The following is a 16237-nucleotide window of genomic DNA, read 5'->3' as shown; positions in this document are numbered from 1 at the left end:
GGACCGCCCGCGTGTGCAGAACTCGACGCTTGGCTGCAGCTGAAGAAAATATTGAAGTGGCTCGTGCTGCCCGCCTAGCACAAATCTTCAAGGAAATATGTGATAGCATCATATCCTATAAAGGTGAAGGTGACACTCCTAAAAAAATCTCCATGGACATTTTTTCAGCCTCTGGAATAATGGACTCTGTGAATACAAAATACTAGGAAAAAAAGAGTTTATTTCAGGATCTTAAATAACCTTCCTTTTTTTCTTTTTTCCTCCTTTCTCCTGCTACCAGTAATCACTTTGCTTTATCCTCAACCCCTTCCTCTGCCACCAGAATCTGCAGATGTTGCTATCCTTTAAAATTGATTTTTCAGTAGTTCAGCAAAATGGTACAATTGACAGAACTGCAAGGAAACTATCCTCCGTTTTGAAACATGTAGTCCGATTACAGCAACCAACTTCTAGAAATGCAAAAGCATTTCAATTCCCTGTGCCTCAGATAGTAGAAGAGCCTTTTTTTAACCTAGATTGAATGTTGTTAGTTACTTGTCTTTTTAAGTTTTACTCAAATAAATGTTGCTAAACTGTGTGTTGCTGTTACAGATTCCTCCAGGCAGGCTCTTGCAGCTCCCCTCCTGAACCTACCCCCAAAGAAAAAGTAAGTACTTGCTTCTCAGAGCAACCCATGGTTTTCTATAATGGATTTGCACAGCTTTGAAATGCTAGTGAAAATGACATTGTGCATATATTCCCATTTTAGAAATGCAGACTATTATGAAAAGATCTCTGACCCATTGGACCTTGCCACAATTGAGAAACAGATCTTGACTGGCTATTATAAAACTGTGGAAGCTTTTGATGGGGACATGCTGAAGGTCTTCCGGAACGCAGAGGTGAGGCGCTCTCTGACCTTAAAGCTATTGCATAGACAGTGGGGATATACACCCTAGTTTAATGCCCTTGCTGACTTACAGTAATAAAAGAAGAAAAATATTTTAGAGAAGGAGAACTTGTGATGATCTGTTTCTGTTGAACAGACATTGATAGCAATTCATGTGCTTCAGCTTAGTCTTAGTGCTTTTTGGTTGCCTTAGGTCAGACAAATAGAAGGTCAAGAACATGCATGAATAGCTAACCTAAAGAAATTTCAGTACCTTTTGGAATAGGTACCTTGTTCTTCAGTGTCATATGTAAGATACATGGACCTGCTGTTCAAAATAAGGAAGTAGATGGACAGGTGTGTACCACATTGGTGGATGCAGCTTTAGTGAAGACACCTTTAAGGGTGCATGCAGACAGGAGGAATGCACCAAAAACATGGGAAAAAAAAATTGTTAAATTGTTTCTTTGTTTTGTTTTTATTCAGAAATATTATGGCAGAAAATCTCCAACTGGGCGTGATGTATGCCGGCTACGGAAAGCATATTATAATGCTCGCCATGAGGCATCTGCCCAAATCGATGAAATTGTGGGAGAAACAGCTAGTGAAGCTGACAGCAGCGAGACATCGGTCTGTGAAAAAGAAAATGGGCATGAGAAGGACGAGGATGTGATACGTTGCATTTGTGGCCTTTACAAAGATGAAGGACTCATGATCCAATGTGAAAAGTGCATGGTGAGGCAGGGGGAACATAAAGTGAAGCTCTTTTTCTATTCTCCATAGCCAGTGGAACTTTTACCAGCAGTTTCCATGTAGCTAGTAGCATTAATTACCTCTTCAGACATTCATTTCCTCTCCAAAAGAATTGAGAGATTCTGTTTTCACGGAGGAAATGCAACCTGCATTTCTATATAGAGGAGCTAGCACTTTTCTGAAACTGCCAGCAACCTCTGTCTTTAGGCGAGCAGAATTAATTTCAACAGTTTTGGGCTTTTACACACACAGTTGCGTGGGGATTCTTGTCTGTCTTCTGACATAGTGTGAAATAGTTCAAAGAAAATCTTGAATTTCCTTTGAGAAGCTTGTTTTCTTGCTTTCCTTAATATTTTTGAGAAAATGCAATTTGTAAATAAAATCTATTACAGGAATTTCTAATTGGGTTGTATCTGTTTTTCTAGGTCTGGCAGCACTGTGACTGTATGGGTGTGAATTCTGATGTTGAACACTACTTGTGTGAGCAGTGTGAACCTCGATCTGTGAACAGGGTAAAAAAAAAAGTCTCCTCTTAATTACTACAGCTACAAACTAAAGCAGCTCTTTATATTTATTGAGATTGGCAAGACCAGTGTGGGATTCTCACTTTATGGTGTAGCTTCCTTGGTTTAGGTTTAATCACGTTAAGTGTCAATTCTTCTTCTCTATCCACTTCTGCATATTTCCAAAAGGATATCAGCCCCATTTTTGCAGTGATTATGGTGGGCATCTCAGAATTTCCTTCCTTTTTTTCTTTTTTCATCCAGGAGGTTCCCATGATTCCTCGTCCCCATTATGCCCAGCCTGGTTGTGTTTATTATATATGCTTATTACGGGATGATCTGCTGCTGCGCCAAGGTATGTGCTAACTCTGGTGGCTGCTGTGATTTCCATTAGATAAGAGTGTACAGAGATTTCTGGCATCACCCTGTTTGAAATGCTTTTATCTTTTTACAAGTAGAAAGCTGCACTCTTTGCTATTATGGGAGTGACACATAGTAAGAGTTGTCACAGGCTGGTTGATGAAGAAACATTAATTACCTTTAGCACAGATAGGGCTCTCCTCGTGGCCAGAGAAGGAAGATGCTGAGCCAACTTCTGGTAGTTAACATTCGGAAGTCAAGGCAAAGAAGGTTATTAGGCCTTTAGTATTTTAGTGTAGAATGGTCATTAAAACATGCAACTTACTGCTTCTTTGTTCGCTAAAGTGTGTCTTTCTGGACATTGCTTCAAAGCCGAGAGTCTTTCAGAGGCAGCTACACAGCCACATAATTCAGTTCACTGATTTTTTTTTTTTTTTTATTTCATCCTACAGATACATACAAGGTTAGAAAGAAGCCCATATAATTATTAAGAGAACTGCTCTTGAATGAGTAAAACCAGTTGGTATGTTTGCTAGAAGGGAATGGGAGAGTCTTCAGGAAAGTTGAGAATTTAAAAAAAAAAAAGGTCAAAGAACAGTGTATTCTTTATTCCCCCTGCAGGATTCTAGAATTTGCATTCAATCTTCCTTTTTCATTGTTGCTCTGCGTTGTCTATCCTGTCCAGAGTTCAGCCATTTGGTTTTCTCATTTCTTTTTTTTGCTGGGTTCCTTGCTGGAGAGTAACTCACTTTCTAGGGTTGTATCGGTACTTGCTTTTATGTTTTCTGTTAAAATGGATTATGTTTTAGCTGGGTTTTGTGGCATCTTTCAGTCATTCTTAGCATTAAGGTAATTTTTGTCATGACACATTGTATTTCACTCATGTACCTCTAATCTGATCTTGGTGACTTTAATTAGAGAAATGTTAGCCCTTACGTGGCTAAACTCCATGTACCATCCATCGGCAGAGGACAAAGGAGACCAAACTGCCAGTGTTAGGCACCAAATGCTCTGCAGTTACAGGGAATAGCTTAAGCAAGGTGTGTGCAGAAGTGCTAGAAAGGATACACAGTACAGTAGAAAAAGGGGAAATCCATGGATTCACTGGTGGTCTCAAGTTCTCCGCCAAAAGTTCTGAGGCACGACACCTGCCTATAGAAATTGTTGTGATGCAGGCACACAGGCATACGAGGCATCTTGGAGACAGTAGAAGAAACAGTTTTTCACTCCCTCTGGTTTCTAAAAGGTCATGTAATTTACAGGTTCCAAGGCAGAAGAGACCATAGTGACCTTCCACCCTACAGTCACATTATGCGTAGACTATTATATTTTCCCTATGTGTTGTGTGTTAGAAAGAGGCTGATCTTGCGATAAAGATAAGAAAGTGCTTTTGAGACCGTTGCCTTCCTTTGGAAGTTGGTCCACCCTCGCTGCTGGGGAGTTGTGTCTGTATGTTGAATTAGTTTGTCTTCCAGTTCCAAGCTTGAGAACTCATGTTTTTGAGGAACAAGGCTGAAAAGCTTCCAACTGTGCGAGTGCACACACTTTTCTGTGAACAAATCCCTCTACGTAAGTGAGGGTCCTTCAGTCTCTGGTTAGAGGACTTGTTTTTTAATTTCTTGACAATTCTCTTGAGGTTGTTGAGTTATATACTACAGACGTGCTTCCTCTGCAAAAATGGCCTAACACAGAAAACCAGGAGATTACGCAAATAGATCTGATCAATTGGTCCATCACATCCCCCAGAGTGAACAAGGAGTTCTACCTCAGATGCGAGTTGATAAACAGAAGTCAAAATGGATCTTGGAAAACCTACATAGCCAGAAACTTTCATATGTCATTATCTCTGATGCACAGCAATAGCAGCCGCATTTCTTCCTTGAAAACACAGAACTATAAACTCCCTTTTCGAGACAGAGGGGTAGCTATTCAGTAGTTAGTAACGTCTGGATAAACTTGAATTGAAATCAGGCTTCCTGATCCTTAGGGCAAGAGAGTATCCGTGTACATTTCTTTCTGAATACTCTTTTTTTAGGCAGGTACAGTAAATACTACTTTATTCTCACTGAAGAGGTAGGGAAGAAGAGTTGGCAGTAGCTAATTTAAAATAACAGCCAAAAATAAGTGGTTTTATTTACATTCTACTTGGGGCCAGTAGCTGCTCTCAGCATGTACCTTACTTCTTTTCTCTAAGAGTCTTTTAAAGAAATTAGGGAGGTGGGTTCCTTAAAAGTAATCCTTAACTTAGTAAAATGAAGACGTTGTTATCCCAGCTTTAGTTCAGATAGTAAGACGATATAATACAGTGGGTGAGTACAGGCTAATCACCAGAAAATACACGCTGAATCCTTGAAGAGCTTGCACTCTGCTAGCTTATGTGCAAGCCTATGTCATTCTGTCTTCAGTCCATTTTTTACTTTAATCAAGCTAGAATAAAACTCTTACCTCTCCTTCCTACAACTACAGCTATTTGTTTAATAGCGATCCTGGTATAGCAAAAGGTTTAAAAGCTGGCTTCATGGTTGTAGGCAAATGTGCCCATATGGCCCATGTCATCTCTGTTTTAAATCAGAGGATTTTTTTCATAGTGCAGTGTATTGTACTCCACTGTTACAGTGACAGGTGACAACATAAAATCTTAAAGCGATTTTTGCATATGAGGAGTCCTTAGGAGCATCTTTTAAACTTATACAAGATTGATAAATGAGATTATATTTATGAAAATATAGTTACACGTCCTTCACTTTAATCCTAAATTTGGCTATAAGGTAAGGGGGAGCAAAACTGAGACATTTATGAACCTCATTGTACTTGGTGGTTCCCTAGCATCTTTTTACTAAGCTGTGGAATTAAGAGACTGAACCTGCTAATTAAATAAATAACAGTAACGTATATGAAAGGAAAATAGACATAACTGCACGTACACAAAAATAGGTATGTGCTTAGGGAAGAAAATCCAGGAGTCATTGCAATTTAATGGAAACATCAAAGAAATGCTTGGCATGAGTCAAAAAGGCAAACAATGTTAGAAATTACTATGAACAAAATAGAAAAAGTAATTGTGCCATTCTGTAATCTTATGGTGTGTCTGTCTCTTTCATGCTATGTACTATTCTTGTCATCCCACCTCAGAAAGAGTATCTTGCTACTTGTAAAAACAAGCACAATGACAAGGATAATCAGATATGAAACATCTTTGCTGTGAACAGCGTCTATGCAGATGATTTGGAGGGTGATATAATAAAGATCTGTGAAATCACGAGTGGCATAGGAAAAGTGCAACAATGTACAAGTTAGGGAACAAACACTGAAATTAGCAGGCAACGTATTTAAACAATAGTATTTTTTCACAAAAACATTACTAAACTATGGAAAGCATTGCAACAGGAAGTTGGAGAGGTCAAGACTATAAGTGGTTCCAAAAAGATTAGACAAATTCTTAGAGGAAGGATTAATCCCTGCCTATTTATGCACAGTGGTTCAGCTATAGCCTTCAGCTCCAGAAGTCTGTAAACCAGAGATTAAAGGAAGCCTGCAGGGGATACCATGGGAAGGCTTTTCCTATGCATGCCTTATTTTATTCCTATGCTTTTTCCTCCTAAGCATCTGCTTATTCTAGCTAGAATATTACGCTATATGACCTTTGATCTTACCCATGGTAGTTTTTCTGAAGTTTTTATGACTTGGGACCTCCCAGATTTTTGTTCATTGTGAGATAAATAACAGAAAAGATGGAATTGATTTTTAAATACTATATACTAAACCAAACAATATTTTCAGTAATACTTTGAGTTTCCCAAATGTTCTCCCTCTAAGGCTCTTCAGGTTCTTCATGAACATTATTGATTAAAGCTTTTTCCCTAAAGGAGAAAGGCTTTTTGAACGGAGCAGTGTATTTTCACCCTGTCAAATGATAGTCATCGTCACAAAGAAAGGTGCGGTATACAAGTAAGAATGGCAGTCAAGTCTGGGGGGCGGAGATGAAGTACTTTTAATGCGTTTCACAGATTAGAGCAGAGAAATTAAAGAGTTAATTCACTCATGGGAGGAAATGAATAAATAGAAGTTTAGGGACCTGTTTAGGGGTTGCACTTGGGAAAGACTTTTTTAGTTGCCAGGAGTGTCATTTTGTTCAGCCCTTTTTGAGTTCTGTTTACCTTTCCTGAGCTATACATCTTATTTGAGTTCTGCTGGAATAATCACAGGCTTTTGGCTTCTCGGTCAATTATTTATTTTCTTAATAATAATGTCTCTAAGTATCTTCTATCTTAAATCTTAAAGATTTATTCTTTAAACATTGCAGCTATCACTAATTTCTACACATTTTCCTAATCAATACTTATTTTGTTACATATCCTGCTATCAGTCATAATTTATCTTGATTCATTACATGTTACTATTTTCAGTCTGGGCATACAATTCAAGTTCTGTTTAGTTCTTGCTATATAAAGGTTTTGTGAAAATGATCAAGATAACCTTTCCTCCTTTTGCGGGTTCTGCATTGGTTTTGCATCACTCTTTACAATTCAACATTAGATGGCTCTGTCATGTTAGTTTTAATGAAACCGTTTACTCCTCTATTTTTGGTGTGCTGGACTCATAAAAAGTTCTTTACAGGTGTGTATTTTGTGCCTATTGCCAGGTGATTGTGTTTACCTGATGAGAGACAGCCGTAGAACTCCAGATGGACACCCTGTCCGGCAGTCGTATCGGCTGCTGTCCCACATCAACAGGGAGAAACTCGATATTTTCCGCATTGAAAAACTCTGGAAAAATGAGAAGTATGTTCAAGGCATCTTTAGAATTTGAGACATTCCATATACCTACCTGTCAAAACACAGTAATTTTGTGGAAGTCTTGTCATAGCTTAAAAATGCAGGACTGAACACAGTTCAGTTACAAAGGCTTGATGATTTCCCACTTGTCTCTGCTTGTGTTCCACAACTGCAAAGTAAAAACATGTAAGGTTGGAGGTTTAAGCAAGGGATAAGAGATATAAGTTGATGCACTTTCCTCGCTGTTGGAATAGGCTGAGAATACACACAGACAGCTGAATTGGCTCGGCTAATGATCAATGACTTGCTAAGCCACTGTAACATGATTAAATGCATATACCCCATAGATAGCAGCACAGTAAGTCCGCTGCGTTTATAAAAATCACACTAGGAGTATTTCCACGTACTGAAGGGGAATAAAGTTGAATGTGTAGTATTCACGTGACTTTGCTTTTCATCACAGTTATTGCAAAAGTGCAAGATAGATAATTAAAAATTAAGTGGAGGACATTAAGTAAAGTTGTATCATGGGCTTATAGAAATAGTCTTTTTTTTTTTCCCCTTCTGTTTCTCTCTTTCTCTTACCTTTACACCTTCAAACAGAGAGGAGCGGTTTGCATTTGGTCATCATTATTTCCGTCCACATGAAACACATCATTCCCCGTCTCGAAAGTTTTATCACAATGAGCTCTTCCGGGTGCCATTGTATGAAATTATCCCCTTAGAGGCTGTGGTGGGAACGTGCTGTGTTCTTGACCTATACACCTACTGCAAAGGTAAGGAAACTTAAGAGGATGAGAAATTAAATATAATACATCTTTCTAATAATTTGGGAAGTATGCTAAAATAGTTACTGCTGTAAAAAGGCAGTAGCCAATGTTCTCAGGGTATCAGAGCTGAGGAAGCACTATTGCTTTAGCACTGGGACAGTGATTACTGTTTTAAGAGGGCCAGTACTGAAGAGACAGCAGGAGGGTGGGGTTGTGGTGGGCAAGGAAGAGAAAGTGATGGCAGTTGATAATAGTTTTTGTAAAAGTTTGGGTACTATTTGATTAGAGTATACAGGTTTTCCTCTTAAATTGAGCTAGCGATGTGTCCACTATTATGATTCTGAATCAAGGAGAACAAATAAGAATGCCTGCCACCCCACTGAACAGCTCTGACTTGCCCCTACTTCTCTGACACTATATATGGTTTGTTCTTGTTCTGGTATACCATGTGTTTCGTCTTGAATCTGATTAACATTTTTTCCTATGTGCTTTGTTTTGAAACTGCAGGGAGGCCAAAAGGCGTGAAGGAGCAGGATGTATATATTTGTGATTACCGCCTTGATAAGTCAGCTCATCTCTTCTACAAGATCCACCGGAATCGTTATCCTGTCTGCACCAAGCCCTATGCCTTTGACCACTTCCCCAAGAAACTCACACCCAAGAGAGACTTTTCAGTAAGTGTTTCTTCTCTTAGCTTCCTTACTTTTTACCAGAAGACTGGACATATTTTTTTAAAGACCCTGGCTCTCTGTTTATGAATGAAACTTGGTAAATGAAGGAAGCTGACACATAAGCATACACAGTCTGGATGAAAAGTTGGCTAGAAAGAAAGCTTGGAAAGAAAAATTGACTGTAGACAGAGAATACGCAGTTCAAAGGCAAACAGATGTTGAAAGAATGGTTGTATAAGTTGGATGTATAGGTTTGGAGATTGTGGTTTCTGACTGAAATCTTGATGCTAATTTCATTTAAGCCACTCCTGAGTGAAGGAAATACTAAAATTCACTTTTCGGTCGCAGTTCTGCAACTGTAAAATAATTTTATATGTCTCAGAGAATCACACAACATAGCCAGTATGAGTTTGTTAGCCTGCCTGTGTCAGGCTTTCTTTTCTTTGGTGTAATTACTCCATGTTTTAATAAACTTGCTTAAAAAATGGTTTTCAGCAGTACCTTTGAATAGTGATTCCCAATACAGAAAAGCAGTATTTTCCTATTTCCATTTCCCTGCTCTATCAAATGACATACTGCTTACTTTATATATAATTATCACTGAAAATGGACGTTTTAACAAAAAAACCAGCAGACAGGCAGCAAAATCGTGAAGTACAGTTTCCCTTAACATCCTCCGTCTGAGTATCTGTTCATTTCACTGTCTCATTTTCCCCTATTCCATGGAACTAGCAACTCTTCATTGTGCACGTCCTCCTACACAGCACTACTTTGTCTCTGAGCGTAGAGGTATCAGATCTGGCAGATCTTTTGCAAGTAAGCACTTTTCTTCCTGGAAGCAGAGAGATTTTTGTAGTAAGTTTAGAGATGGTTCCAAACTTCTGCTGTGCAGAAGGCAAAGGTGATTTTTATCATGATGGTCTATGGCTTGAAATTTATTTAGAAGATGTGAAGAATCAGATAAGTCGTCTGGCTCTAACTTATCCGTATTACATGATTATGCCGTCTCCTTTGAATTTGTCTTGACGTGTGAGATATGCGAGCCATGCACTGGCCTTTCCAAAGTGTCAGATAGGCAAGTCCTGTAATGGTACTTCCAGAATATTAGATAGACCAGCACTTTCTTCCCCTGTGAATTTTATTTGGTATTAACCATAATCTTTATTATTGTTATAGCCTCATTATGTACCAGACAACTACAAGAGAAATGGAGGCAGGTGAGTCTTACCTACCAGATTGTTCATTGAGAAGAGATGAGATAGTCCTGTTTGTTTGTCAAGTGTCCACTCTTTTTCCTACACATTTCCCCTGGATGCTATGGAAATAATAAATTTAAATTATTTAAAGCAGTCCTCTAAACTTTCGAAGAGATAAAAGGGAACAAGTGAGGAGGAATATAGTATAGAAGCAGCCTTAGTGTTCCTTAACAACATACATAAGGAAGAGTACAGAAGCCATTTTGAAAGTTAGCAGAAGCAGCTGAATGTGGGAGATGGCAAAACCCAGGACAAGAGCATCCAGCCTTCCTGCACAAAGAGAGATGGGATCCCTGAACAGACTGCCCGTGTTTGCATTGTAATAAGAGCCAGGGCCAACGTGCTCTCTCAGTTCTGTTAGAGACTTTAAAAATACCCATCAAGAGCCATGACTGTTGCAGAAAAACATCAGTAAGTGTTGAGCCCAACTATTTTGGAAGATAAAAACCTTTACAAATTGAAATGAGAAAGCAATTTGTTTTTAAAAGACTGCATTTGATGTTATGCAAACAAGGGTATAGGAACATAACCTCCCGGATCTAACTGGTGGGTTTGAATGCATGTATTAAGTCAAATGACTGAGATTCCAGAAAGCCCCCTACCTACTGAGAAGTCCTTGACTCACCAGTAATTGGCCTTTCAGGTGAGTGTCTGAAAAATTGTGGTATTTAAACCCTTCTTTTCCTGCTAGATCGTCCTGGAAAACAGATCGCTCAAAACCACAGATTAAAGACTTAAACCAAGAAGAAGATTCTCTTCCACTTATTGAGGACGTATTAGGAAACCAAGATCAGACTTCAAGTGAGATGCCTAGCCTAGAGGAGCCAGAAAAAGAGGCAGTCTCCAGTGAGACCTGTGAAACTGATAAAAAGGTGGAAGAAAGCAATTCTGACACAAGGCAGCTCTGCACTCCAGAGGAAAGGCGGCATATTCAGAGAGAGAGACTTAATCAAATCCTGCTAAACCTCTTAGAGAAAATCCCAGGGAAAAATGGTGAGATTTTATACTATGGTTACACAATAGCATTTCTTCTACAGGTTTGGGTTTAGTTCACTGCAGACTGTGTTGATAAAATAAATGCTTTTGTCTGAATGTATTGCTAGTGGACCTCATTAATGTTATTAGTTTTCTTTGCAGTAATGTTTTCTTTTGCAAGAGTAGCAGTTTCCACTAATTCCGAATGAAATTTCTTATCACTGACAACAGTGGTTTGTAAAATATTTTTAGTAACCACAAAAACTTTTTGAAGATAAGTACCCCCCCATCATTCCATGTTTACAACTGAGAAACTTAACAGACATGCAAAGAAAGACTGAAGAGAATTTGGAAAGTCTCTTTTGACCTTCAATGAGCTTTCCACTGCGTTCTAAGTAACTTCTGTAGGTATTGTCTAAGCTGTAGAAGGAGGGTGCAGCGGTAGCACTGGATAAGTATGTCTCTGTTTTTAATTTAAAGCCTAGGATGAGCTGTGTTCAGTCTCTTCCGTGTTCTGGGAGTTAATGCAAAATAATCATGGACTCATAGAATAATTTGGGTTGGAAGGATCTTTGGAGGTCATCTGGTCCAAACATGACTCAAGGGCTAAACTTCAAACTTAAATCGGGTTTTGAATACCACCATGGATGGAAACATCCTTGAAAGAACCGTGAATGGGAAACAGGAAAACTGTTATCGTATCACCTTCTTTACCAAAAGCCTGTGGTCTGTTGCAGCTATCGACGTCACTTACTTGCTGGAGGAAGGATCAGGAAGAAAACTGAGGCGGCGTACTCTCACCATCCCGGAGAGCAGCTTCAGGAAGTGATGCCATGAGGGGAAGCTGTGGTCTGGAGTCTGCTACAAGGTCTGCTGAGGACTGAGGGCAGGAGCCCAACTTCCTCTGCACCAGCCAAGGAAAAGAGGGCAGCAGAAAACTGACAAATATACAAACAGTTAGCACTTAGATGTCTGGGTTGGCAGGTTGCCCTGCCCTGCTCTGCAGTGCTCTTATGGTGTGTGTGTTGTTGGGCGTGCCTTGTATTGATGTTAGGTACTGAGAAAAACCTCGTGGTTATTGTCCAGGATGGTCAAATTTAATTTATTTTTGCTTGATATTCCCACTCAGAGGAAAAATGTAAAAAAAAAAAAAAAAAAAAAAAAAATGGGGAGGTAAGAAGGATAAGGACTGACTTACTCTGATGAGAATATTCCCCATGTTCACCAATTAACCTGTGATTGTACAAGATACTGTTGGCACCACCATGGCCCACGCCAGTGAATGAAATCCAGATGGGAGGGTGAAGGCCCAGTGGCTTAAAATTAAAGGCTGCCCTAAAGTTGTGGCCTCTGATTTGCACAAGTTCCAAGAAGAGAGAAACGTACCCAAACGTGCGAAAGGTTCACCGTGGAACAGCCGGTGCACACATGTACCTTTGGTCTGTGACAAGGAGAGACTTCCCAAGTCTGCAAAGCAGGAGTTGGCTGGTTGAGGCACTTGTTCTGCGTCGTAGAGGGGGGAGGGGGCGGGGTGTGATTTTTTTCACTTTTTTCTGCAGAGAAATTTTATAAAGCAAGTCAAATCCTGACAACACCATTGCTGTTGGTTTTTTTGATAAGCTGTGGTTCTTGTGTGTCTAGTGTGTTGTGCAAATTAAAATCTGTTAAAAGAAAAGAAAAAGGAAAAAAAAAAAAGGAAACCTTCACTACATGAACCGTCAAGCAGTATTCAGAGCGAGTATTTGTTGTGAACTGTAGAATATATCAACTGCTAACACTATTCTTGTGTTCTGGTTGTACAGCTTAAAATGTCCGTCTCTTAAATTAAGAGACAGTGTATCTCGCACCGCCCTCTCTCTCTGCCCTGACGAAAAGTATTATTCCCGAAAGCAACAGCCGAGGCACTGATTCCTCGCTGCATGAAATTGCGATCGCCATAATGTACCACAGACCAGTGCTGCAGCAGGACTCCCTGTACGGCACCCGACGACCTTCCCGGCGCGCGGAGCCACGAAGCTGTCGCCTGTCTCTGGGCCAGGGCCAGGCTGTGGCAAAGGGAGGGGGTGGCTGCCATACGCTGCCCCTTTAAAATGGCTTTGCTTTTTTGTCTTTCAGACGTACATATGCATATACAGTCCTGTTTTAGATGTTCTTATAAGAAAACCAGTTTTTAATGTGCCAAGTTGTATATATCTGCTGCGTGGATGTAAAGCAATACAGTAGTTACATGTTCCTTTTTAATGGACCAAGCTTGTCCTAATGTACATTCTTGTTATTATTATAATTATTTTACTCTTAGTGGAACATGACTCATTCCATTAACTTTTATGTGTTGATTTAAAAAGAAAAAAAAAGAAAGGAAAAAACCCTTTGAGAAAAAATATTTTATTAAAAAAAAAAAAGAAATAAGAAAATAGTTTGGAATATTTTCTTACTGTAGAGAAGCACTGTACAGTACCAGGAACCCTGAGTATAAAATACTCGTGCGTGTAGTAGGAATATCGCATGTCCAAAATCTTGAGTTGTCTCATTTAGTTTAAAACAAATCATTGTCTCAAATGGTGTTAAACACTAAAAAGTTTTTAAAAAATAAAGTGCGTACAGAAGCGAGACACTAGCTCTGTCATTTTATCTTTCTTTTGTTGAAAGACTAAACAAAATGTTTTTTAGACAATCAAATGTTAGGTAAGTGCAAAGAATTGTTTTTCTTACTGGTGTAGAAATTAATGACTTTTTTTATTTTTCGGTTATTTTATAATAACGAGAAGACCAGTGTGTCACCAGGATCGCTGTTTTAAGACCAGGAAGCACTACATTATTGCAAATAGATATGAACTCTTAGTCTGCATGGGTGTAGGCTGTGTGATTGCTGAAAATAAATGCTGCTAATATATTTCCTTTTTACAAAGCATATCTAAATAGATCATTGTTTTGATGTTAATCTTTGTAAATTATGTATTACCAATTTTAACATTGGATGTAATTGCATAAAAAGCCTGCATCTCAATCCTGAGAGAGTCTAGTATTAAATGGAAAATCTTTTCCTATCGATGACTTGTGGGGTTTTCTTTGACATGTCTTTGATTTTCTTTTCTTGCCTCTTTGTCGTGTTCTGATCTTTTACAGCCTCTTTTACGGGGGTCGTTGCCCCGTCTCTTTCGAATATCCAATTGCCTGATGGGTGATGGTGTTTCGCGAGGATATAATTTGATGCTGATGGTTCTCCTGGTCAGACCTGGGCAGGAGGGATGACGATGATGGCAGCGCGCGTACAGAGAGACAGGAGCGTCAGCGCAGACATTCACTGTTTGGTAGTAAGAGGCTGTGTAACCGTGATCGTATATAATGGCAGGTCGGTACGTGAACCATTACATCTATGAATTTAGTGCCTATTCCCAGGATATAAACCCCTGGTACCTAGATACGGTGCTTCCCGTGCCCGCCTAGACAGCAGATTCGCTTCTGTCACCATCATTGCTGCATCTCACAGTGTGCACTTACATCGCTAAGACTAGACCAGAGTCGTGTTGGACAAATGACTTGCGCTGTAGGGCATGTGCTCCATTACCAAAACGTCAGGTAAGCTAGAAAGGCTGAGAGGTGTTTTGAGTTGTTGGGAGTGGTCAGCCCGATCACATACCGTCATCCTGCCCTGTGCCTCCTGGCACACAGCAGGACATTGAGGAACGCAGAAATTGAGAACTTGGTGTCCCTTCAAACCAGCCTTTCTAAGGCTTCGTCAACCTCGCGTTTCCTCTGATACCCTCTGTCAAGGTTGGCACTAATGAGATACGGCCCTTACAAGTCTTTTAGGGTTTAAACTTCCTGGGAAGAAGTTTGGTAACTATCTGAGTTACTCAGGAATGAAATAGCTTATTGACGACCCTCCTTTAATGTAACTTGATTTTTCTTTTTCCGCACCTTAGCCTGAATCTCTGTGGTCATCAAAATGCCATGCTTGACCCTTACACTTCTTTTAAACTAGAGACACCACACCAAGGATTGTAGTGCTTTTTTTTTTTTTTTTAATTTAAAAAAAAAAAGTTGAAAAAGTACCTGGATTCATCTGCTACTGGCTTGACCCTGTTTTAAAGTTCAGAGGCAGCTGTGGAATTTGATCAAACCTACTTAAGGCAAGCCAAATAACATTCCAATTAAGAGATCATGTCCCTTGTCTGAGAGTAAAAATTCCAGAGAGAGAAATGAAAATTAGAACAGAGTAAAAAGAGAGTGGCTTTATCCTCGAAGCAGAACACAGCCCGTTGGCTGAAGCATGGTCTCCTTTGCCACTGAAACAGTGGAAGTTAGAAGGATGAAATGTGGTTCTTGGTCCGTGTGAGAGAGCACTGGCCCAAAAGTTGCCCCTAATTGAAGCTGCTGTTGCCTTGTGGCCCTTTGCTGGACACTCCAGTATGTCCCCATCTGTCTTTTACTGGGGAGCCCAGTGTAAAATGTAAGTAGTTTGGTATGAAATCACAAGCAATGAGAAAAACTTGAAAAAAAATAAAAGCCATCCAGCCCTCGCTGAAATCCTGTGACTCCGTAAAAAGATTGGTTTAATAAATAACTAAACAAACCAACATATACCTTTACCAGTGCAGCTGCCATCTCGTGGGGCTGGTTACCAGCCAGCCAGCGTGACGCACACTTCTCCAGGGTTATTTCTGGCTCTGGATGTCTGCAGCCGCCTCTTCCTACACCCTGTAGGAGACTGGGCACTTTCTACCAGGGCGTGCCCCTGTACTGGGCTCCGTGGTCAATACCTGACGTTGGGATGCTGCGCCCCGGCCCATGCTGGCTTTGCCTGCAAGAGCATTTACTCACTGAAGACCCAGCAGCAGCCTGGGCTACCCACGCAGGGACGGGCCACGTGGCCACTTCCAACCTCTGCCCCCCCAATGATCCATTCACACACGCGGACACGTGAGTCACAACCTTTATTTCCAGCTTTTTCCCCCTGGAATAAGCTCATTCCTGTGGTTACAATTATTTACAGAGTGCTGGGACTGCACATCAGTGGCCTGGGCCACCAGCCCCGGCCACAGGGCAAAGCAGGGCGCGTGGAGGTGGCGGCGGTGGCAGGACACGATGGCACAGAGACAACATACAGGACTGTGAGTACCACGCAGGGACAGGGCCCTTCCCTCCCCTGGCACAGGCGTGGGCAGCAGCTGAGGAAACACGAGCGAGAGCAGGTCCCAAACGGGGGCCACAGTGAAGTGCCAGCGGATCTGTGGGGACAGGCAGAGCGGTGGCTCAGGGGACGCACCCACAGCAGACGGGAAAGGCATACGAACGCCGAGCAG

At 40.5% G+C, this 16237-nt stretch overlaps 1 protein-coding gene across 1 annotated transcript in view; it reads left to right on the top strand.

Moving 5' to 3' along the window:
- The window catches only part of ASH1L (ash1 (absent, small, or homeotic)-like (Drosophila)), a gene marked incomplete at its 5' end in the record, with an annotated part of 34666 nt that extends 22686 nt beyond the window's left edge, over positions 1-11980 (top strand). The window contains 12 exons of the mRNA XM_009578608.1: positions 1-123; positions 592-646; positions 749-881; positions 1355-1603; positions 2047-2133; positions 2389-2479; positions 7127-7265; positions 7863-8035; positions 8537-8703; positions 9877-9917; positions 10648-10949; positions 11669-11980. The exon at positions 1-123 is cut by the window's left edge and continues 11 nt beyond it. Coding sequence (XP_009576903.1) covers positions 1-123; positions 592-646; positions 749-881; positions 1355-1603; positions 2047-2133; positions 2389-2479; positions 7127-7265; positions 7863-8035; positions 8537-8703; positions 9877-9917; positions 10648-10949; positions 11669-11760 — 1652 coding nt within the window. The remainder of the gene's footprint in view (positions 124-591; positions 647-748; positions 882-1354; positions 1604-2046; positions 2134-2388; positions 2480-7126; positions 7266-7862; positions 8036-8536; positions 8704-9876; positions 9918-10647; positions 10950-11668) is intronic.
- Between the last annotated feature and the right edge of the window lie 4257 nt (positions 11981-16237).

This window comes from Fulmarus glacialis, unplaced genomic scaffold (genome assembly GCF_000690835.1).
Source record: "Fulmarus glacialis isolate BGI_N327 unplaced genomic scaffold, ASM69083v1 scaffold455, whole genome shotgun sequence".
In the NCBI taxonomy this organism is placed as follows: Eukaryota; Metazoa; Chordata; class Aves; order Procellariiformes; family Procellariidae; genus Fulmarus; species Fulmarus glacialis.
Note: the sequence above shows the minus strand (reverse complement) of the source record. Positions and strands in the feature narration are given on the sequence as shown.